The 24,872-nt window shown below is 32.9% G+C and overlaps 1 protein-coding gene and 1 pseudogene across 2 annotated transcripts; one reads left to right on the plus strand and one right to left on the minus strand.

The window, feature by feature from the left end:
• Nucleotides 1-1,146: 1,146 nt before the first annotated feature.
• LOC143619678 (protein JINGUBANG-like) lies at nucleotides 1,147-2,980 on the minus strand. The gene is made up of 2 exons (XM_077091554.1): nucleotides 2,470-2,980; nucleotides 1,147-2,033 (listed from the first exon to the last, which is right to left on the minus strand). The coding sequence occupies exons 1-2, from the start codon at nucleotides 2,702-2,704 to the stop codon at nucleotides 1,147-1,149; spliced, it is 1,122 nt and encodes a 373-aa protein (XP_076947669.1). The 5' UTR covers nucleotides 2,705-2,980.
• A 3,978-nt stretch (nucleotides 2,981-6,958) lies between these two features.
• LOC143619518 (uncharacterized) lies at nucleotides 6,959-12,862 on the plus strand (annotated as a pseudogene). Its single transcript, XR_013151197.1, has 8 exons — nucleotides 6,959-7,105; nucleotides 11,082-11,264; nucleotides 11,385-11,475; nucleotides 11,667-11,721; nucleotides 11,832-12,114; nucleotides 12,188-12,280; nucleotides 12,347-12,458; nucleotides 12,559-12,862. The product of XR_013151197.1 is annotated as an uncharacterized LOC143619518 (transcript).
• Nucleotides 12,863-24,872: the final 12,010 nt, after the last annotated feature.

Below are 24,872 nucleotides of genomic sequence, written 5' to 3' on the forward strand. Positions count from 1 at the left end.
AAGGCATTGAACTAATATAATTTTATAAAGGCTATATTTCAAAAGTTGAGTTAACACGAGTCAAAACATCTATATTAACAAAAGAAATTATTTTTATAGCAATTATATTCCAAAAGCTTGGATAACTCATATGGGTGTCAACCAAAATGGATTGCATGACCACATCTAAAAAGTCGTTACCCAGAAACGCTCATGTTGTTCGTAAGTTGTTGTGTATGATGCAAAATATTTTCTTTTAAATTACGTGTTTCTATTTTATAACCAACTCGGATATTATTTTTAATATTTTGTAATTAAAAAAAATATATATCTATATAAGTCATATAGACCCTATACGATTCGTATAGCTATCCTCGTGTTTGAGAAGGAGTATTTATAACCAAGCTATTCAGAAATGCAAATTGATTTTATAACCTCACAAAAAAAAAACACAAACCCTTGCGTCATTTTAAAAGAATGTCTCAATAGCCGGTATGCGAGATCTGATCACGGCGCACTTGAAATTTCAAACCAACAGCCACTATATCTTCAATCGTCAGTGCCTCTCACTTTGAAACCCTAATTCGAGTTCAAGATAAACAAGGAGGCTGCTCTTCCCGATTGGTACTTGCTTTATTTTCTATGTTATTATCTATCCCCTGTAGACTGTGTCACTTCTGTTTTATTGTGGATGATGAAGCTTCCACCATATCTATTGAGATAAGAAACTTGTTAGCATTATAATACCATATTGTCTGGATCAGTTTATGATGAATATATTTAAGTATTGAAAATATTACAGCATTATTTAATTTAATAGTTTAATATCAGATTTAGGCAGAACATAAAGTCCCTCTCCTTGATCCGTTAGATCCCTAACTGAAAGTTGTTTAACTTGATTTTAAAAGTTAAACTTCTAGATTAGGCTCTTTATATATATTATACAGATCATAAGTTGTTTATGCTCTTAGCATAAAGAAGTACATCTTCGTTTGTTCGTTTTGTATTTCTTCTCGATTTTTGTTATCTTATAAGTTTCATATATCATATAATATTCTCTCTTGATTACCGAATGGGTTTACATTATGTCTCTATTTAGAGAACCACACATAGATACCTTCTAGATACGATAAGTCGATAACTACATATAGCTAGGTACATTCTTCATCACAGAGGGATAAAAACCTGCCAAACTTTAATGTCAGAATCCAAACCACCACTGTAGATAAGATAAGAAGTTGATGCATTAGATGAACGGCTGTGATCGGTTTCTGAAGTCAAACACTTTACCGGACCACTGTGACCCTCCAGTACCGCTAAACAAAAATAACATTTCTCAACTCCTTTCCAAATTCTTATGGTTTCATCTGCAGAACCACTACATAACAAATCCAATACAACACTCAAACACAATATGGACTTAACATGCCCCCTGAGAGCACCCACTCCTGCCATGTCATCCTCATCACTCTTCTCCCAAGCCATGATCAACCTATCACTCCCTCCAGAATACAAAACATTCTCATTGGTACTTAATGCTAATGCATTGATACCGGATTTATGTTTCTTTAATGTAGCACTTAACAAGTGTTTCTCACCTTCTGGTGATTTTAACTTCCTCCAAATTTTTATTGTTTTATCAGTGGATCCGGTATAAACATCACCATTGCATGATACCACTACTGCGTTGATTGCGTCATCGTGTGCATTACAAACCGATTCTAAACATTTGAAGTCGGTTGCATGCCAAATCTTGAGTGTTCTGTCCCACGAGACCGAGTAAATGACTAAACCGTCCCTGGACACAGCTAGTGCTGATACTGTATCATTATGATGGACCCGTGTGGACCTCTTGTGTCTCGACACTTGTACATGATTCTTTGGTAATAGAACATTAAGGGTCCGGTCAATAAACGTTGGGAGCGTGGCTAAGTGTGTTAACTTATGCTGTTGCAACTCGTTTTCATCAACTCTCCATACACGGATTTTGTGATCTTGATGCGCGCTGAATATTTTGTCAGTAGAAACCACTAGTGACTTTACTGCACCATTTCCTGTGAGTAAAACTGAGTTAACGAAGCCGAAGCGATATAACCGAACCTAATCAAAACTGACGGGTCTTTTTTTGTTGAAAATCGAAATTAGTGGTTCGGTTTTGGTTATCTGTACTTCCATAACCGACAAAAATGACCTGAACCGAGTTTTAGTAAATCCACGGTTAACGAATAGATATAATCGAATGATACAAATGTCAAATGGTAAAACTCAAACTATTCAAGCTCAAATGTGTAACAATAATTTAGTGGTTAAAAAATCTCAAGCACAGTTACACTATTTTGGGCCATTTTAGTCAAACCCAAACATTTCAAGACCAAATCTAATTCACAGTTACAGGACCAGCCTGTAAAACCGATTAACCATAACTGACTTAACCGCAAGTTTGGTTATGGCTACGGTGTTGAGCCAAATCCGACCCATGCACACCCCTACCTGTGATTATCATGCAGTCACTCAGTTTTTCATGATCAAATTCTGCTTGTAAGCTGTCACGTTTCAACACTCGTATCACTTTATTAGAAGAGCCTGTGTATAGAAACTTCCTACCAATGACGAGAGACGAGATGTATGTGTTATCGCCTTTGATCGTAGAGATGCACTGATGAGTAGCGGGTAGGTGGTAATTACAAGACTGCCAATGTGAGTCAGAAATTTGAAGATGTGACATCTTTTAGTGTGAACTGAGTTTGAAGATGATTAAGTGATAGTTTGGAAAGAAGTGTTCCCAGGTTCTAAGGTATTTAACTTAAAAAATATGAACACAGTTTTCAACATATGTAACATCGATGGGCCAGGATGTACTTTAATATTAATCGGAGGATTGATTGTCCATACAAATTTATGTCTCTTTAGGTTTCTGTTTTAGTTGACCCTATTATAGACTGCCTAACTTATCCCTTTTTTTAAAGGCATACCGCATATATTTATGTATACCATTGAATCTAATTCTCGTGCTACTTTACGAAGTTACCATGTAGATACTTAAAAGATGTTTCAACATTCGAGTATGGGATTTAGAGGTGGTAATGGGTCAAATGGGCCTGAAGTCGGTCAAAGTGTGGCTGCACATATTTTTTATGTATAAGAATTCTATGTTATTTTCTTCACATATGAAGTACCGTTAGGCACCATGTCATACATGCTTTGTTGAGTCGGAGTCATTGGCCTAACTGATTGACTTTATTGGTTTTTTGAAGTCTATTTAGTTTAAAATATGGAAACATTACCTTTATGCCAACCCTATTTGAGTTACAAATTTAGAAATCTGATCTGTTTCTAGATCCAAAGCAATACCATGGCCAAACAATTTGGTGTTTGAATTTTATACCTAACTCTTATTATATTAATCCAAATACTTTATTTCTTTTGCCTATGCCATGTTGTATAAAAGTGCACCTGAGGCATTTGTGTGCATTTGTAGTCTTCTTTCTGTGCATGTTTTGGATATTTGCTGGCCTATCTAACATATTACACTTAGTGCTGCATGACTGCACTTACACACATTATGTGTTTGGAGGTTGGTTAGTGTGTTGATATTGGAGGTTCCATTTCTGTAAAGAAACACCATCAGTGCCTAAAGCTCTTTTAATGATTTATAGTGTTTTCTTTTTCTTGGAGTACAATTAGGCGGTGTAAGTGGGGTGCTTGATTAATGTTGACCCAACACTAAAAAGCAAACAAGAAGGTCTGTTATACATTAATAACTATAAGAGTTGTAGGGTAGTGCTTGTAATCTTTAATCTTCCCTTCCTGATATAGTGATGTTAATTTCAAAGTGGCCTAGATGATTTAGACACATGATATGTGCAACTTGTTAAGCTAGGCTATTAGACATTGAAATCAGGTAATTGCGTCAATGGGCCAGGATAGACTGAGATTAGTTTGAGTACTATCCACTTGAGTTCATCTTTCTTTAGGTTTCTGTTTAAGATAAGCCTACTTTACATGTCCTATATGGTCCTTTTTCTTTTAAAAAAGGCATACATGAGTGCCTTTGATCTTTTGGGCTTCTCAGCCATTGAATATAGTTCTGTATTATTTGATGAAGTTACTGTAAAGATACTTGAAACTCGTTTCGTGTATGAGCTTCATTAGAGGTGAATCATTTACTTATGAATGAGTTCTTAGGGTTGTGTTTTATCCCTGTATCTCTAGAGGGTCAAATGGGCAAGGTCAAAATAATTAGCTTAAAAGGAAACGGGTCGAAAGTTCCTCCATGAGTATTTTCTATGCTTAAGACATTCAAATAATATATATTTATGTCATGGTATATGTCCCGCTAGTTATTTCAAGAAAAATTTGGAAAAGAAGTGAATCACACCAGTCCAACCAGACCCAACTCAACTCGTTTCCACCCGAACCCATTTAAACATGTTAGTGCACCTTTCACCTGGTGAGTTCACAATCATGGTGAAGCTGTTATGCAGTACTGTAAGTAATGCAAAAATAGAAATTTAGAAACTGAACAAAAACATCACCATAGCCTAAAAGTTTGGTGTTTATACCTAACTCTGTTATGATAACTAGTGGGAGTCCTGATTCTATGTTGTATCCACTGGTTTGCATTTTAATGCTTGATATATGACATTTGGTAATAATGACTTGTTTTCATGTCAGATTACTAGGTGATTATGATTTCTCACTTACATTTGCCCTGTCTTTTCTTCCATTTTATTTGAACAGTTAACATGCACCTCTAATCTACTCTAAATATATACATTTGTCCGCCATGGGACTTGAACTCTCAACCACATAGGGTGGGACATTGGACAAAGAATGAATGCAAACAGAGGAACTAATTTCCTTGTTCATGTTGTTCGTTAAGAAAATAATCATGCACGTGTTCATTTATGTCCCTTCAATAATATTCTAAACATAATCAGCATCAATGCGGAAAAGATCTTGGGAGTAATTAAAGCTAAACAACAATATCGGTCGAACTCAGCGATGGTTTTGAAATGGGCTAGACTTTCACAGAGTAAATAACGAACATGATGTGTGTTCATGTTTGTTCGTTTGATTAAACAAACATCTTTTTTGTTTATGTTCGTTTATTAAATAAAAGAACATAAACGTTCAGTAAAGGCTGTTGATGATTACATGTAAACAACAATTAAGTGATCCAAGTAGGATGGTTGGTTATTATCTTGACCCAGCATGATACCCACCTGTTTAGATTTTAGACCCATATATATTCCTCGCAACAATACGGTAGCTAGCAACGGTACCTGGCAAAATGACAGGTCAGGCTGGACGGGGGTAATGTGTAAGAACGAGTTTGGGTCAAGGTGGGCTGCTTTAAAAAATGTTCATTTTCATTCATGTCAGAATGGGTTCGTGATGAAGTGAATGATCATTGTGTTGGCATTCTGTTAACCATGATTGTAGCTGATATTGTTGCCAAAGTTCTTAAGAAGGCTAGTGAAAAAGAAGATGATGTTATGTCAGTAGATGGTGATGATTATGATAGTGGTGATGGTGATGATGGCGGAGATAGAGAAGACAAAGATGATGATAATGAAAAATGCTGACAAAGAGACAACTGATGATGTTGATGATATGTCTAAAGCTTTGGTTTGGATCAGGACGGGCCACTTTAAAAAACGGTTATTTTAGCTCAGACTGGTTTATTCCAACTTGGCTGCCAATGTTTTAGAGCAGCATATTCATTCCCACACAATTAACAGCAGTGGTTCTGAAGGTGCTAACAGCGATTATCATTCATATACTCATCAGTATAGACAAGATGCCAAGATGCACCAATTTTTGAACACTTATAACCGACAGCAGCTAATCACATGTGTATAGACCTCCAAGATTAGAACACATAAAGATATCGCACAATTTGACACAAAAGAAATTGGCCAACAGCACATAAGCAGCCCTGATGATCAACTAGCATATACAGGCCATTATTATCTACTCTTTGAAATTTGTTGACCTCTACATCATCCAATACAGACGTAGCTGTACAACTGCAGCCCTGATTATCCTACCCAATTTTGTGTCTTGCCATATACAACGGCACCAATGTATAAGCTTTGTCCTTCTGCAAGGATTTCATCAGTTGAAGATTGTGAGGCCCAAGGCTTCTGTAGTTCTCACATCTAGTTTGTGGTGCTTCAACTATTTGTATATCATGAGCTTTAATGACTTGTAAGCTATCTATATTTTTTAATTATATTATTTTGGATTTAGTCTGGCCATTCTTACCCACTTTTTCAGCCTACGCATGTTGTGGGTGTTAAACTCACCAGCATCAAAGCCACATCATCACCTTTAGGCGCCAAATACCAAAAACGAGCATGTTAAGGTTGGGCATCAAAATGGGAGGCACTAACCCATTAACGCCCGTAAGAAACCAATGTGATGGGGTTCACGTACCTCAAATCAACCAAAAACACTTATTTTTTAATTTAGTGTTTAGTTAAACCACCACATAATATTTAAAAGACGGATTAGTTAAAGTCTATTGCCTACGTGACAAGACGTTGCGCACTTTGTATTTAACCCATAAAACCGAGTTGCAATATTTGTTTTGGCCCAAAAAAGTCCTAAGCTGTCATTTTAAAAGACCCATGGTGACCCAAAAGCCAAAATGAGAAAATTGATTTATTTTCAAAGTCTAGTTAGAAATTAAAATTTTCAAAGATGTATAGATTTAATGTAATGAAGCATCTAGAAGCAACAGGTATAGGTGAACCAAACCATTTTCTAGTCAATTTTAACTCGTAATTGATTAGGTGAGCTATCACGAACTTATTATTAACGTAATATAAATATGTTCCAGAAGCATGTTATTCGTCCGTCAAATCAAATAAGTTGGCCTGTCACGCAGCGAAAGTTGAAATTCAACATCATATTTACATATATATATAAACAGCCAATCTGTGACATAACATAATATTATTGTTGGATCAAAATGGATGAAAATTACAGAAGGAACTACGTGTGGGCGGATGAGTCTGATGCGAAGCAGGTGCACGTGTATCCAGCAGAGGTCAACCGAAGCAAGTTTCAAGATGGGTTGGACAAGACCAAAGCAGTGGCTGCAACTGGTTTCAGGAAGGTCAAACAGGGGTCAACGGCAGGATTCAATTGGATCAAAAACAAGTACCAGAAAACTACCCACAAACAATCTTTTTATTGATACTACGATGAGTGAATAAATGATGATTGATATTTTGTATAAATCTAACAGTTTGGATATGTTATTTGTTGATAAAAATATATAATTTAAGATATATTTGATAAATCTTTTTGTTCTTGTATGTTACCCAATGAGTTAGTTATGTAAGAATTAAAAACACTTCTGGGGGTGTAGCTCATATGGTAGAGCGCTCGCTTCGCATGCGAGAGGCACGGGGTTCGATTTGTTGTACATTTTTAAGTTTCTACGTTGAGGCTTCCATGTGGGCTTCTCTGCGTTTTAGTGGACTGGACTCATTTAAATCACTTAATGGGTGGAGACTCGTCTACATGACTACAGAGATGGATTTTGCAAAGGCCCAATGTGCTTAACTAACAAACGCATGTTCTGGCTGTAGACTTTTTTTTATGTGGAACGCCATGTTTTCCATATTATCGGTACTCTATTGGTATGGTACCGGTACCCGTTTACAAAAAAATATTGTATATTTGTACTTTATGTCATCGATGTTGTACCGGTACCGAAAATGCTGATATCGGATTTCCGGAAAAGTGGGAAACCCGAAATAATTTTTTTTTTGAACAAGCCAAAACTTTTATTCCAAACCAAACAAGACACCAAAACAGAGCCCAGCAAGGGGCCGAGTCCCAACACCAAATAGAGTAACAAAGAAATAAAAGCAACAGACTACAACTCTAACTCTACATCATGATCACTACCCAAAAGAAACTCTATCCACTTTCTTCATTCTTCAGTAGTGATTAATGAGCATGCTCAAAGACCAAATGAATCACTTCCCTTTACAACAAAGACATGACAATATTTATCGTGAATATAATGCACATGGACCCCACGAAAATAACAATTTAGGAGACAATATATAGAGAATTATACCTAGATATAACATTATGTAGCTCATGCATGTATTGTTTAATTTGTGTGATGTTTACTTAATGCAAGTTTTTCATTTGAGTTTATGCAACGTTTAGTTTTTTAATTAATAGGATGTTTTAACAAAACTAAAAAGTTATATTATACTAAATGGTTTATGGTAAAGAAAATAAATATAAAAAGTAGTAGTTATGTTCAATATAAGAATGTAATATCGAAGAGAAAATTAGTATTTATAAAAGTTAAGTGAAAATGAAAACGTTATGTGGCAGGTGCATGTTTATAGTGATTAATAATATTGTGGTTGGTCTTTGGTCTATTAGAAATTTAGAATTTGTGATTGTTTCAAACCCAAGCAATGCTAGAAATTTAATAGTCTATGTTTATCTTTTAGTTTATGTGTTCGGTCATCACCAATATAAATTAATATCAGATTAATATCATAAGTACAATTTTGTTACGGAATAAATTAATTATCTATATATAATAAAAGAAACTTTTGGTGCCACAACATTGAAATAGGTTCCAGAAGTTACATATATGTTAGAGATTTGTGTAAGTAAAACAACTAAATTTCTGGTCCATTGGCTTTGGTTATGGTGTGAAATTCGGTTTCCTTGATGTTGTCCCGCGTTCAAGTTTTGGCTTAAGAGGGCAAATAATTTCTATAGTTTCTTTTTTCATTATATATTATATAGATAAAAATTGCATTATTCAGTTGATGCTCACACAAAGATCTAGGGTGAGCAAGTTAAGGGTCAGACCCTTGAAACCCTTTTATCTGACTCGTAAAACCCTTAATTAGACCCGAATATATAATATGAGCCTGGTAAAAGGTATTTAAATTTCCCCTTAAAGGGTAAAAAGGTTTCAAGGGTCCGACCCTTTTTCAAACCCTTGACCCGTTTACTAGTTTCTAGATAGATATACATCAGATTCGCGATTAATCTGAAATGTAGGAGAAGTTTGTATTTTATATATGATTCATCGTAAATTTCTCAACTACTAGAAAAATAAAAGAAAAGGCCATACTACTTATTGGAAACAGATATATGAAAATCACCGAATTGTTCTCTACATATAATTTGTGAATGTGAATATTATTTGCATCAGTTCAAATGGTTGATAAAATTTCGAAGTTAGAGTTGACTTTGTTATTAAATGAAAGTATAATTGTTTTAGGATTCATATATTAAAGTCATATATGAGATATGCAACTAGTAAATGCAGAAAATGAGTTGTGATTACTGTTTTAAAGGGTAAAGGGTTGGACCCTTTTGTTGTTTAGAGGATAGGGTCTCGGGTCCACATTTCTTCCTAAAATGGTAAAGGGTCTGGGCAGGGTATTAGGTAAAATGGTAGAGTCTTACCCTTTGAACAGTCCTACAAAGATCTATATGTGGCTTGATGGCTTGTGTTGTGACTCTTTAATCTTGATTTCTTTTTGTGTGTATGTTCAAATCTCGTCTCGTAATATGCCCATTTTTATTTGCTTTCATTTCTCATGGGTCCAGTTTTACTTTTAGGCCGTTCTCAAGAATTTTTTTGGAATATTGTAATAAATTTTATTTCTCTTTTGTTGCTTTTAATATGTAACTTTTTTAGTTATAGTACCATAACGAATGTAACCAAAACCGATTGAATTCGCCATGCCCAAGTTTTACATACCGAATAAACGTAGTTTGAAATGTGTTGTAATTGAGACCGATTGAATTGAATTCGTGTTTAGCTACCACCGCGCCGCAACGCTCAGGTTTTACCGACCGAATAAACTTCGTTTGAAATGTGTGATAACCAAGACCAACCGAATTCATGTCCAGTCGCCACCGCAACTTCTAGGTTTTACCGACCGTATAAATGCCATTTTAAACATATTATTTTTTGTATCATAAGCTAGAGTTTTTAAGTTCTGGTACTGTGATGAACATAACCGAAACCGACCAAATTCGCGATGGATACATAACCAAATCCCAGTTGCCCCGGCGCGTTAACTAGTTCATAGTAAATGTGCATAGACTTTTTAACGCTAGTAAGATAAGGCCATGGGCTATACTTAACCGTTAACCCCAACATAAATTAAGATGACATGCAACTTTAAATATATATTAAACTACTCCCAACTAATGTTATATTTGTTAAAAATGAGCCATGGATTATGTTTTTCACGGGTTAAAAAACAAAGAACAATATATTAAATTAATAATTAATAGGGGTGAAATGGAGTTAAAATGGTTAAACCATTTTCTTTATGTGAGATGGAGTGCAAGAAAAAAAAATGAGTGATGTCATGTTAATGTGGAGTTAAGAAAGTTTAGAATATACCCCATGACCTAAGCAAAGGTATTAAAACTAGAACATTATGTTGGATGTGACATTTGATAAATTTGAATCAAGGCCTAAATTTGAATTTACCATCTGGAACATTCGTGTAGTTAATGCTTAATTAATATTATTAGTTTTACACTTTTACCTATCGTTGACTGTGAAGTTCTCTTGACGTCAATAACAAAAACGTATGAATCATATTGATAATGGTTTAGAATAGTGAAGACCGAGGAATGAAGTATACGGGTGTTGTAAAAATCCCGATTGTGCGTCGATTAATCGTTAGTCTCCACTTCACTGATTAATTTTGGGCTAATCGGCCAGTTAATCGGTCAATGGTCAAATCCAGCTAAAATCAGGATTAATCATACTTAATCAACTTTTTCTGTTAAGGTTCTAGCCAAAATCGGCGGTTTTCGGCGATCTTTTAATCAAAATCAGCGGTTTCCAGCGAGATTCCAGCCAGTTTTTGGCCAAAATGTGTTTGTGTATGCATAAAAACTGAAAATTATACATAAAAATATGTGTGTGTATATATAATCCGATCAAAGTTTTATCTAATTTACTATAAAACGATTACAATAAAGTGGCAGGCAAGTAATCGCTAGTTCCCATCTATCACCCGGCATTTTTACACCACCGTGTATACCGAATAACGTTAAGATCATTAAAAAAAAAGGTTTTACTCAAGTTACCGTCATTCCTCCCAAGATATATTTTAGAGGCACATAAAAGATATGGTGGGCTGGGAACGATCCTTGTAATTAAGGTTTCCCCTGAATTAGCAGACCAATTTGGTGAGCTGGTAGCTGATCCTGATACAAACGAATTGCTGCATTATACTGAGAAACCTGAAACGTTTGTATGTGCCTGAAGCTTGAATAAAGTCAATTATTAACCATGTTATACATATTTAAGTCATTACTTTCATCAAATTATTTATCTTTTGGTCTAAAATATTGTCTGGTACTCTGGTCTACAGGTTAGTGACCGAATTAATTGTGGTGTTTATGTATTTACACCAGAGATTTTTACCGCTATTCAAGGTGTTTCTGCACAGCGAAAAGACAGAGGTTAGTTATATGTTTTATCTTCAAGTTGTAATTTGCACAGGTACTGTCCTTTCTTTATATAACTATATTACAAGTTACATTCATGTAACTTGTTTAACTGATTCTGGAAAAAAAAACATTTTTTTTAGGTGTCATTTCATAATTGTGGTATTATGCAACCTTAAAATCGGTCTTCTTTGATTCTCGTGCAGCTAATCTAAGACGCTTATCCAGCTTTGAAGCCCAAAGATCAGAGTCAGCAACAAGGTACCAATGTAGTGACTTAAACTTCCCTATTTATGGGTTAATGACATAACTGAGTATATAAAACTTATGTTTCTAAAAATTAATAACAATAAATGTTCCAACATTGACAGGAGTATTCCTGCAGATCTTGTAAGATTGGATCAAGATATATTATCACCATTTGCAGGAAAGAAACAGTTGTACACATAAGAAACTATGGATTTTTGGGAACAAATAAAAACACCTGGGTAAGCAAATTTATGCAGAATGTCCTTAAAATGCTCTGGCTTGTATCTTTCTCTATTTCGGTACACCTCACCACATCTTTTGACCCAAGGGGACGGTACAAAAAGTGCCACCATAATTGGTGATGTTTATATTCACCTGTCTGCAAAAGTTCATCCAACTGCAAAGGTAAGCGGCCCTCCCCTTTACGGGTTCGTTTATGCTATTGTTTAAATATGTTAAATCGTCTCAATTTGCACATATTGGTCCTAACGTCTCCATATCTGCCAATGCACGTTTAGGAGCTGGTGCACGGTTGATTAATTGTATTATTCTTGATGATGTTGAAATTAAGGTACATGATTCTAGTCAAAATAATATTTCAGCATTTTTTATTAATATTATCATTATGTGGTTTCAGGAAAATGCAATGGTTATTCATTCAATTGTTGGTTGGAAATGTTCAATCAGGTGGTGGTCACGTGTTCAGGCTGAAGGAGATCACAAGGCAAAACTTGGAGTCACAATTCTTGGTAAGCGATAGTTTGAACCGTTTCATTTGTCCCTCATTTTCTGCATGTGACCCATTGTCGATAAAATACTTATTTGGATTGTCTTGTTTCTTAAATACAGGTGAAGCGGTTAATGTTGAAGATGAAGTGGTGGTAATTAATTGCACTGTTCTTCCTAACAAGACTCTTAATGTTAGTGTTCAACAAGAAATTATCTTATAAAAACGAAAGATTCGACACCATTTATAATGCCAAAACGTTAACCGCGCTCGTGCTTTCATCCATTCATCTTCTTCAAACAAATAATGTATTGGCTCCAGCGTCCCGTTAAGTTAGCGATTGTAATAGCATAATGAAGTTAATATGGTTGTTTTATTCTTTATAGAGTGTGTAAGTTTGATAATAAAATGAGCATTTGTATAAGTTCTTTTCTTGTGTATTCTTTGAAATGCGTGGTGAATTGGCGTCACTCGATAGCTAGATGAGTATGTTACACATGAAATACGAGTATCTGATACTAGATAACTCAAAAAAATCATTAAATGTCACTAGGTCTGCTATTCTGACCAATGTCTTTTTGCTTTCACGAGGCCGTTTAACCGTTCACTAAAAACACCATTCCAATTTCCAACAGAACAATCAAGATTGGGCAAGAAAATAATGTATGTTAAGGTAGATGATTATGTATATACATATATATTTAACGAAGATGAAAACAACAATAATAACATGCTTTTTAAATGTTATATTGCAAATTATAATGATGAGTGTCAACTGTCATAGACTCATAGTATCCCACGCCTGAGCCCAATCGTCTTCGATTCATTGGGCCTCAGCCCACAGTATACTTGGCCCATTGGTGGGAGTGTTAATAAATTACAAAGTAAGTTTAAGGGCGCTTATGCTATCCTATCTTTCTTAAAAGTCTGACTTCTTATATATTAAATTAAAATACTCTAAGATACACTTTTAAAGGCTCTTGTGTCCTTAAATTGTTTTTTTATTGCTAGTTTTAGCTTTAAAAAGGTTCTTTATGCTAAGCAAGGGCCATCGTGATAAGTAGACTTGTTTAGTTTTTCATATGCAATAAAATATTTGACAAAAGTCAATACATCTTTACTTCATATATTAACATTGTATCTTACTCTTGATTTTAGTCTCCGGAAACAATATATAAAAAGTAATCGTATCTCTCATTGATGTTTGAAATCTTAATGTTCTAAATTATTTGACCTTGACAATGTGTTTAATATAATTGTTCATGATTCAGGTTTTGTATATCATCTTGTGTTCTTGTAGGATCTTTTAATGGACGAAAGAAAGGATGAATATATATATTGTGCCACCAAAAGGTCAATGGATTTAATATGATACTTAACCATATCATAAATTACTAAAGTTTTAATACAAGGCTTTGACCACATCACATACTACTAACTGTAGACATTCTGTCATATTGTGCATAAATGCATTAGGATCTATACTTTATATTGTTTTTTTTTTTACCTAAACCAAACTGAAAATGTTTTTTAAATTAACTTGCTTTGATTCAAATCCAATATGACTCTCATCCGACCTACCTTGTCTATTTCACCAGGAGTATAAGAATATTAGGATTACCGATACTTCCTTTCCATAACCAATACCGGGACCAAAATCAAAGACTAGTTTTCTTAATATTTTTATATTTTTTGTTTTGGTTGCACAACCAATAAATTCATTAGTATGCCAAAGTAATGATTTCGATTTCACTAAATTCGACTCTTCGAATAATTTAGCATTATAATAGAAAACGTTACAATCATTTCTGCATAAGGGTTTATTTTTTTAGGAAAGCCTAAATTTCTATCATAAATTTTATAAAAGTATTTATTTTTATTAATACAAACTCCAGCAAAGACATCTTTAAAAACACAGGAACACATGTCATGTGGTATGTCTCACTTGTCACAACACACTAAAACCAAGCAACATAAATAGACCCAATCAACCTTCACCATCAATCAAAATAATATACAAGTTGAAAAGGAACAAGCAATGCAATCCAATAACTTTGATGTTTGCATGTTTATCACAATTAAATGGCTATAATTTATATGTATAAAGTGATTATTTCTTTATGTATAGATTTTAGAGAAGAAATGATGAAAAGAAGTCCAAATTTGGTCAATAGACGATAGTGAAACTTATAAATGCCAAAATAGCGTTAGCGGAAAACACTACATGAGTGTAAACTCGCCTTTTTGGCCTAATAAATTTCTAAATAGAAGGAAGGGTCGACCGTTCATCGTTAACTTTCCCAACAAAAAACCGCATGTGTTTATCTTAGAGGGGACGGTCAGAGGAAAAGAAGATAGGGTGAGATTTTGGAGAAGTTGTAAATTGGAATTAGGGTAGGTTAAAAAAACGAAAAGTTATGAGTGTAGTGTGTGCAAATACATGATATGTGGTGAGATAGATTTAAAGAAAAGCGAAACTGCAAGCGAATATTCAAAATGAATACAGAAGTAAGCGTTTGAAAACGAGAAGTGGTTGTTCTTTAATAATTATAAGTGTTTATTATACTAAGTGTTTTCATTATTTCAAGAAACCTAAGAGCACATGGCAAAAACGTGTATGTTAAGTCCAACATAGCCAACCTCAAACATATAGATCAATCATAATAAAAAGTAACTTTAAGCCATGCTTCAAACTTTTTAAATTGATATTTGATTGAACTCTAGTCATGTTTTGAGCTTCAAGTTTTAAGGTTGCTTAAAACTCGTGCTTGGCTTTATAACGACTCAACTCAGCCTCATTATGTCTTACCCCAATGTCATACAAGATTTAAGAAATCACCCCCAAGCTTTTTATTTGATCTCAAAAAGTATTGATAGATAAAGAAAGAGGATCCTCCCAATATAGTATAGGAGGCTGATTAGGAATTTGTGGGTAACGTGTTTGTTCCCACCACACGTAAAAGAATAAATCAATAAATGAATAAATAAATAGAAAGCATGATATCACTCGTAGGATCTCAAATCACTACCCAGTTACATTCCTTCTAACCCACGCATTATAATTTTATATATCTCCTTTATTTTGTGGTCACTAAATATTATAAAATAATAGCAAGATTGCTTAAATGATAAATAGAAATTAGTATTAGTTCAAATTTTAAATTAACTGATAAATGTTTGATGGCTTAACTCACGTACATATCAAACATGTTGTAACATTAGATTTCCAATACCATATCGGTTATGTCAGTTACTTTAATCTAGTGGAAGTTCACGTATCTGATTTTTGTTGTCGATTTGATTTTTCAGTGTACAAACCATGTTTATTTCTCATACATGTTTCGAATTGGATCAACAAAAGCCATAAACGGCTTTACCTGAAGTGGTTTTGGTTCCAAACCAGTTTCCAAGTTAAAGGGGATCGGTTCCAGTTTTTACCGTCTTTTTACTATTTTGTTTTAGTTTTACCATGTCCCAAACCGGTTTCAATGGAGGAATTGTCAACCCGATTACAAATCGACGATTTCAATTTAATTCTTAACTAGTTTTTGCCAAACCAGTTTCAATACCAATTCCGGATTTTTCCTATTTTCAAACCAGTTTTTTTTACACCTCTAGATTGATATTTATAGAATGCCACTCAATTTGGATTTACTTCCATCAAAAACAATCTGAATAAAATAATAAAATTTGTAGCATCTCCAGAGTTTTGTGAGGATTTTATTTGGTAATCAGGTGTACCGTACGATCTCAATATCAACCCAACTTCGGTGATTGAATCTTTCTTGGCCAGTGGACCCCTCCACCGCCACCGTATCTTTGATTTTATAAATATTTTAATGAGATTTCGTAAGATTAAATTAGTCCTAGTTGGTGTAATTCGTCTTTTAGTAAGATAAGAATATCATTACATTGTCATATTTTAATTGTTCGTTGTTTTAAGGTGTTTAGTTTAGGCGTAGGTTACGTACACACCCATTGACTTATTCAAACACCTTTTGACTTCGTACGATCGTATAGACCTTATACTATCGTATAAGGTTCAGAATTTTGTCAGATTTTGTCGACTGTCGACTGCACAGGGACTGGTGATATTATATTCCATACGATAGTATAGAATCCATACGATCGTATGGGTTTTTTTTACTTCATTTTATGGGTAATAGGTTTACGATTGTATAGCTTCCCCCCCCCCCCCCCCAAATCTCCCTACTTCAGTCTCGTTTCTATTTTTTTACGCGAATAAGTTTCAACTATTTTTTGTTAAGATTGCAATTTTTTGTGGAAATTACGATCCTAGTTGTCAAAAAAACTAGACTTTTTAATTTTTATGATTTCTTTCTAACATTTTTTATAAGAATTTATAATACGATAAGTAATTATGGAATTCGTTATTATAGACTTGATCGATTGAAAACACTGATATATTATTATATAATTTGTTATCGACATCGCTCATGTTGTTTTAGTAATTAACGAATGAGAAAAAAAAACTTTTGTTGATGTTTGTATAATATATTCGGTAGAGTCTTGTGTCGAATCAAATAATTGACAGAATTTTATATTGTGTCAAATAATACACATAATATTATATCGCATCCGGAATATGGTATCACGTCATTGCTTAAACCGAGGGAAAGGATGAACAAGTGAGAATATGTTTTTTTAAATTCTAGACTTTATAAGATCGTATAGAGGTCATACTGGCATATTCCATATGATCGTATAGCATTCATACTATCGTATGACTTCTAGTCAAATTCGTACAGACTGCCTAGTGTCAAATGCTTTTGTACTAGCATTCCATACGATCATATAGGTCTTATACGATCATATAAGAGGTGCGTGAATTATTGTAGTGGGTGTATTAATATCATATCCCTTAGTTTAAAGGAGTACGGTTATGTATGTTTTTATCTTTTATGTTATTCGTTTTATAATATAAAAGAAAACTCGTGACAAGATATAAATAGCTTGTTTTTTGTTTTCTAATGTTCATAATACTGAAAATAATTAAATATTACTATTGTTAGGGACATGGGTCTTATCCGAAGAGAAAATCAATACCTAAGTCACATCATCCTCCCGCATCCCATCCGGGAGGGTGAGATGGAATTCCCGCATCATATCATATCATCCTCCCGCTTATTTATAACCCTTGTAGAATCATGTATCAATAGGCACATTGTTGTATGATGTGTTTCGGGCATTTCAAACTAATAACATCTTGTAGTATGTAGCTCCAGGAAGCCGATATGAAGGAGAGAGACCAAGCATGCCGTTTCCAAAGTAGTCTTTGGAGGAGATAAGGAGTTTATGTGAGAGAGATACAAAGGTCTCTCACTTGTTGAATAAATGGTTTTTTTAAACAGCGGTGAAAATACAGTAGAAACTCTATAAAATAATACACTTGGGACCACCAAAATTTATTAATTAAAAGAGTTATTAATTAATTGATAAATTAATAATTATTAATTTATATATTAATTAATATTTTATTAATTTATAGTAGAATGTTCCGACTCACCTAGAAGAAAATGTAGTTGCACAGTTGTTGACTGATGAAGAAATCATTGAAAGCGTTATTGGAATTAATAAAGATGATATCGATGAAGAAGATGATGAAAGTTCTACAATGGAGCCCCCTTCGCGAAACGAAGCTATTAAAGCGGCAATCACATTGAACAATTTCTTGTTGAGCTATGAGAAAACAACACCAGAAGTTCTTACCATGCTAAGGAAAATTAGAAACGAGATTCAAGAGGAAATTGATTTCAACAAAAAACAAAAGACAATTGAGTCATTTTTCAAGAAACCTTCATAAATCATTCATGTAATATGTTATATATAAGGAATTATTAATTTATATTTTATATGGGGTCTAAAGAAATTATCAAAAATGTATTATCTTATAATTTTAGCAAATTATTAATTTAGCACCCTATCCTCGAGTCGGGACCGGCAAAAAATATTATCTTAGAGAGTTTATAAAATAATTGAGTATTAATTTATCGAGTTTCTACTGTACTCTCAATACATGAGTGATTTTTTCTAAGATGAGATATGATGTGAACCGTATATACTGCATTTGACGACTCCAGGCCTGACTCACCCAGAAACATCATCAATGAGAAAACTCATCACTGCGTGAAAACCCCATTAAGTCAGGTTTTGAACCTGTGACCTACTGACCTAAGATCCCAATATTAGCCATCGCCCCCATGCAATTGGACGAGGAGGATACCAAACAAATCTACAACCCTAACAGCCTTACAACCGAGTGACATGCAGGCCGACTAATCAAGTTAGTTGACTCGGTTGGTTGTGAGTGAAAGAGAGTGACAAATTTTGTCGCATGAAAATTAATTTTTGCTTCTTAATTTTTTTTATCGTTTTCTTGTAAGTGTTTTTATAGTTTCATAAAGAAAATAGAATAAGGTATGTTAAATAAATAAAAAGTAATTTCTGAAGTAACATAAAGTGGCCGTTGGTGGTTGTTGGGAGGCAATTGAGTGAATAAATGCGTGCATACGAAATAGTAGCATATCTTTCACCAGAGACGGAGGGAAAAGTCACCGTTGCCATTGTTGACGTTGGCGTTGTATGGTATGAGAAGGCTGGCGGTGGCATATTTAATTTCCAAGGCGTGAAAAGGTAGCCAGTCAACTCAATGTTATTTACCTCTTCCACCCCATAAATGGCTTTCATATCCATAATATAAAACTCATTAACCTTATAGTAATAGAATGAATTTGGGAAGGATATTGGTTACATGACTATCGTTTTCATTTCTTGTTATGAAGTGAATTTTTTTATCCAGCCGACCAACCTTGCATATGTTTGGTAGTTATACGTCGTGTATTTGGTATACTTGTTAGTTTGTTTATAATTATTTGTTGGGATTTATACGTATATTTTACTATTAAAATTTATATATACTTTAATTACTCAAGTAAATTGGGAATATAAAAACTAAATGTTAACAAATTAGTAGATTATTGTATTATAAACAGGTATGTGTATCTTGGGTAATTGGATCGATTATCATCTAATATCATGCGCATCTTATACGTGAGAAAAACTATATAATTAAGCCAATACCCAGTCCTGAAATTTTCAAGTTTGCATGTTGAGTTATGGTTCGTTTGCCCTAGAAGTTTTCAAGTTTGCATGTTGAGTTATGGTTCGTTTGCGCTACTTACCAGTCACGCTTTTGGTATTGCAATCATTCTTTCTATAGCGCTAGCCTATTGTTATGTTATATATTACTTCATAATTAATTGGGAGTAAGCCTTGTAAAATTGGTGTGTTGGTTTGGATCTTGTAACGGTCAAAACGATTTTGGGTTAAAGTATGTGACCAATGAGTTTAGGTAGAAATGGTTTTAAGAGAATATCAACTGACGCAAGTCAAAACTAGTTTTTGACCAACTTGATTACCTTGAAGTTGGTCGTTTTAGAAAGAACAAAAATACCAAAATAGTTTACATGTTGTATTTGCGTTTACGAGGGGTAGTGGCGACACATGGTAATGTTGTTGGATATGATAATCGCGTCGAAGTAGCAGCTAAGGCTGTGGAGGTGATGGCTGTGGGTAGTGGGTACAGTGGCAACGAAGACAGTGAAAGATGAGGTTAAAGTGTGGTATGGGGTGGTGGAGGTAGAAACGTGCAACAATCTTTTGCAAGTTTGCAAGCTACATATGCTTGGTATCAAATTAATTTATCTGTTGAAAAATTCGTCACCACCCTCCACGCATAACCAACCGAGTCAACTAACTCGACCGGTCAACCTGTAATGTCACTTGGGTGTGAGGCTATTAGGGTCTTAGATTTGAAAGTTACTGTTGACTATTTATAATTTTATAATATTTTTTAAAATGATTATTAGTAGAGAAAAGAGAAAAAATAAGATAAATGTATAAAAAAATATCATCTAATTGAAAAAAAAGAGATAACATATAGTGTTTTTTAGTGTAATTTTGAATTTTGAGATAGGGGAAGGGATACGAACGCTCTTATGTCAAATTAGCTATGAACTAACTAGTATACTCAAGTCAATATGAACTAATAAACTAGTAGTAAATAGCGAGAATATATGAGCAAGAATAAATAAATCAAAATGCTGCATTAACAAGAACCCGGAGAAAATCTTTGAAGACATAAACACAAGTTGGTTACTTGAAAGAATTAGTGAACTTTGATTTTCGGGTGTAAATATGTACTCTTATAATATATTTGTTTGCAGTTCAAAGAAAAATAACAATTGAATGCATATTGTTTTTCACCGGACTATGAATGTTATGTATTAGTTCATATGACGGTGTATGCATGAGTGATGCTAGCAATAAATTTAATTATTTTAATTTTGTGTTTAATATGAAATCAATTACACACTAACTTACCTAACTTAGTTTCCAATCAAAATAATCTTTTTAGTTGAACAACTTTTGCAAGTGTGGTATGGGGGTGGTGGAATTAGAAACGTGTAACGATCTTTTGCAAGTTTGCAACCCGCATATGCTTGGTATCAAATTAATTTATCCGTCGAAAAAATTCGTCACCGTCCACGCACAACCAACCGAGTCAACTAACTTGATCGGTCAACCCACAATGTCGCTTGGGTGTGAGGCTATTAGGGTCGTAGATTTGAAAAGTTAATGTTGACCCTTTATAATTTTATAATATTTTTTAAAGTGGTTATTAGTGGAGGAAAGAGAAAAAAATAGTAATAAATATATAAAAGAATATCATTTAAAGAGAGAAAATATAGTTTTTTTAGTGTAATTTTAGATTTTGAGATAGGGCAAGGGTTACAAATACTCTTATGTCAAATTAACAATGAGATAACTAGTATACTCAAGTCAATATGAACTAATAAACTAGTGGCAAATAGCGAGAATATATGAGCAATAATATATAAATCAAAATGCTACATTCACTATGACTCAAAAAAAATATTTGAAGACATAAACACAAGTTAGTTACTTGGAAGAATTGGTGTACTTTGATTTTCAGGTTTAAATATGTACTCTTGTAGTATATTTGCTTGCCGCTCAAAGAAAATAACAATTGAATGCATATTGTTTTTCACCGAACCATGAATATTATTGTATTAGTTCATATGAATCAAGCTACCAATAATATCACGGGCATGAGTAATGCTAGCAATAAATTTAATTATTAATATTGTATTTAATATGAAATTGATTACACTAACTTAACTTAGTTTCTAATCAAAATAATCTTTTTAGTTGAACATCTAAATTTGTAAATCTAAAACCAAGTATACAATAATTTTGCATAAAAACAAATACATGTGTATAGTTTAGGAAAGAACATGAATGAATGGTGGTTCCCTTGATGGCAGGGAGGTTCCATGTTTGAAGATTTTGGTGGGTCAGAGGAACAAGATCTTATTTAAATAATGATGAGATTCTGAAAACTCTTTCATATCTCCTGTCCCAATCAGTATTCCGATCAGGTTTAAACATGTGGTAGTATTAATATATTCACAAAAAATATTATAATAAAAAGAGAAAATCATAACAAGTGGTGTTTATATAATAAGTGATCTATGTGAATAAACTTTTACGTATTTTATGTATCACCACTAAAACATATTATTTTGGGTCTTTTATATACCTTTTAAGAAATAAAGTAAACATGAAATAAATAAAACAGTTATAAAATTTCATGTATATATTTGTAAGCTTTTTGAAATGATGCATAAACATAAAACAACCATGAAATAAATATTTTCCCGCCGTTCTAAGAATTACAGGGGCAAAATATTATCAAACAAAACATTATTTAAATATATACTATAAAATTATTATTGTTGTGATTTGTTTGGTCATTTCGTTTTGATTTATGATGTATTTGGATACGATAAAGTAAATAATTAAATAAAAAGGGGATATATCTTCCAAAAGAAAGAAGAATCATACTCGTTTGTCTCTTTGATTTGTTGTATTGACTTATGGACCACACAAAATTATTTAAATGCACCTTTTGACTTTGAATTTCTGATCGTTGCATTGTTTTTTCAACATCACGCCAAAAGTTACCGATGTAAAAACTAAAAAGTAACATTAAATATATATACTATTTTCTTCCTTTTCTGTTTTTTTTATAAATAAATATTATATAAAGTAAGGTGTTTCATGTTTGTGTCAAAATACAAACCACAAAATAATTAAGAATAATATTATTCATGTTTCAGTATTAATATAAAAACTATCGCTATTTAGCTTAGTTTTCCAGGATCCAGTGCCATGCACCCATTTAAAAGCAAGGAAACTTCTTTCAATTCCACCCTTGACTATTAAGGAGGGCACGAGAGTTCATATCCTGATATAGGTTAATACGAGTAAATGATGCATCATCTGTCGTTTAAATTTTTTTTTTAAATAATATTTTTAATCTACTCACTTCATTTCACGATAGTTTTTAAAACTATGATTTATATCTTCAATATATTAGTCATAAATACTACTTACCGGGTGGAGTGTGTGTATGGGGGGGCTGTTTTACTACTAATGTGTTTGAAGTTTAAAATAGTTTAGCTTGAACCTTTTTTAAAATGTTCGGGGTTTAAAAGGTTGTCTTCTCTTTAGTCGAATATGTTAGTCTTTGTAGTTTCAGTGGAGGAAGTCAGGTTGTTAGGTCATATGGTTCTCATAAATCCTTGAGGACAAATGGGTTTGCTTTTGGGTTAGTTAAGAAGTATTGGAAGTTCTTTCTTTTCTACTTCAGCATTTCCTAAAGGTTGTAATTTCCAAACTCATAGTTTGTTGTTGATTTTTGAAGAGATTCTAAGTTTGCTAATCTTATTACATGGAAGGTATCTGAATGGATGGTAAACATGCTTTCTGTTGGGGGAAGGTACACATTATTAAAATATGGTCTCGATGCTTTGGGTATATATTATATCTTTGCTGGGTATATTCTCTAAATTATTGGAAGAACAACAATAACAAAAGTGATGAAGGAATAACACGTTAAAAATAAACAAAATTAACTCAAGAAAACAATATGTATACATAAATGTAATAAGACAATCAAACGTAAAGTCATATAAAGTGTAGGAAAATTTAATTCTCTAGAACATGTACGTATTATCTCTTAAAAGTTGTTAACTTTAATCTTACGTTTCTACGAACTCATATGTTGAACAAAAAGTATATATTTTAGTCTATAAGTAGTAAATTAGAGTAACCTCAAACGAGGTAATTTAACGTATTTATATAAAAGGGTGTTGCTAGACGTATCTCTCTCTGCTTGTACTAAACGTATAACCTCCTTAAAGGTTTACATTAATACGATTTGAATATTTTTTGTTTTTTCTTTACCATTTTGTTATCTTTTATTATCATTATTATTTAAAAATAATTTTTTTATACTTTAAAGAGTTTTTCTTTTCCTTTTTCATATTATAAAACAATTTTTTTGTTATTAAAAATAAACAAAATACTCCTTCAGTCCCGATCAAAGTGTCTTAGTTTGAAAAACACAAAGTTAATGGATTGAATGATTACCTTTTTTGATAACAAAATGACAATAATGCCCTTGAAAAATGGGTCCACAATATTTTTTATTAATGCTAGTTGTGTGTGCTTAAGTGTAAACTTGGAAATTGACTAATAAATTTTGAAAGTGACATTTGTAATGGGACAAATAAAAAAAGAAATATGGACACTTTTAATGGGACGGAGGGAGCAATTGTTTTTGCAAAAAAAAAAACGTTTCTTTAATTAAAAAGATATTTTTCTTTATGTGTTTTGGTACTTTTAGAGTTTTTAAAAAATAATTTTTAGAGATAGCTTACCTTTTTTTTAAATAAAAAATCACATTTTTAATCAATAAACGAGATTAAACAACATACGAATTAATCAGTAAGTTGATTCTTTTCACATGTTATGTGACATTTATCTTATGCACCCAAACCTAACAAAATTCAAATGATTTTTTTTGTCCGTGAAACACATATGATAAGATAAAAACATACAAAACATTTTATTGATTTTATAAAGACGTTATATCATTATTCTTTAAATGCATTTTCTAATGCATTTAATAATAAATATTATTATTATGATAAAGAATAATAAACATAAAAAGAGAGAAAATGAAAAAAGATAAAATAAAATGTAAGGATTTTTATTTGATATTTTAAAGGGAGACTTGAAATGAAAAAAAATATTAGAGGGTAGCAATATGTCAAATAAAATTGCAAAATAAATTGAAAGTCTAGGGGAGGGGTATGAAGTACACAAAGGGATGCGTTTAGCCTACCCCTTATATAAAACTGATTGCGGTTTCGTATGTATTTAGTGGTGTAAAAATTTGACCAGTGTATTTGATTACAACAGACTAGGTCAACAACGCTTGAAATATGCACTTTATGATTAAAGTGATCTGTGGTTTCAAAAAAAA

The sequence above is a fragment of the Bidens hawaiensis genome, unplaced genomic scaffold (genome assembly GCF_021521415.1).
Source record: "Bidens hawaiensis isolate Kalapana, Puna unplaced genomic scaffold, B.hawaiensis_p1.1 tig00002477_1, whole genome shotgun sequence".
In the NCBI taxonomy this organism is placed as follows: domain Eukaryota; kingdom Viridiplantae; phylum Streptophyta; class Magnoliopsida; order Asterales; family Asteraceae; genus Bidens; species Bidens hawaiensis.

Bases quoted from the DNA above. Each gene is read 5' to 3' on its own strand.
- LOC143619678 (XM_077091554.1), bottom strand. From the start codon at position 2,704: ATGTCACATCTTCAAATTTCTGACTCACATTGGCAGTCTTGTAATTAC. The intron at 2,034-2,469 runs GTAGGGGTGTGC...TTTTACTCACAG, and splicing joins TGACTGCATGATAATCACAG to GAAATGGTGCAGTAAAGTCA.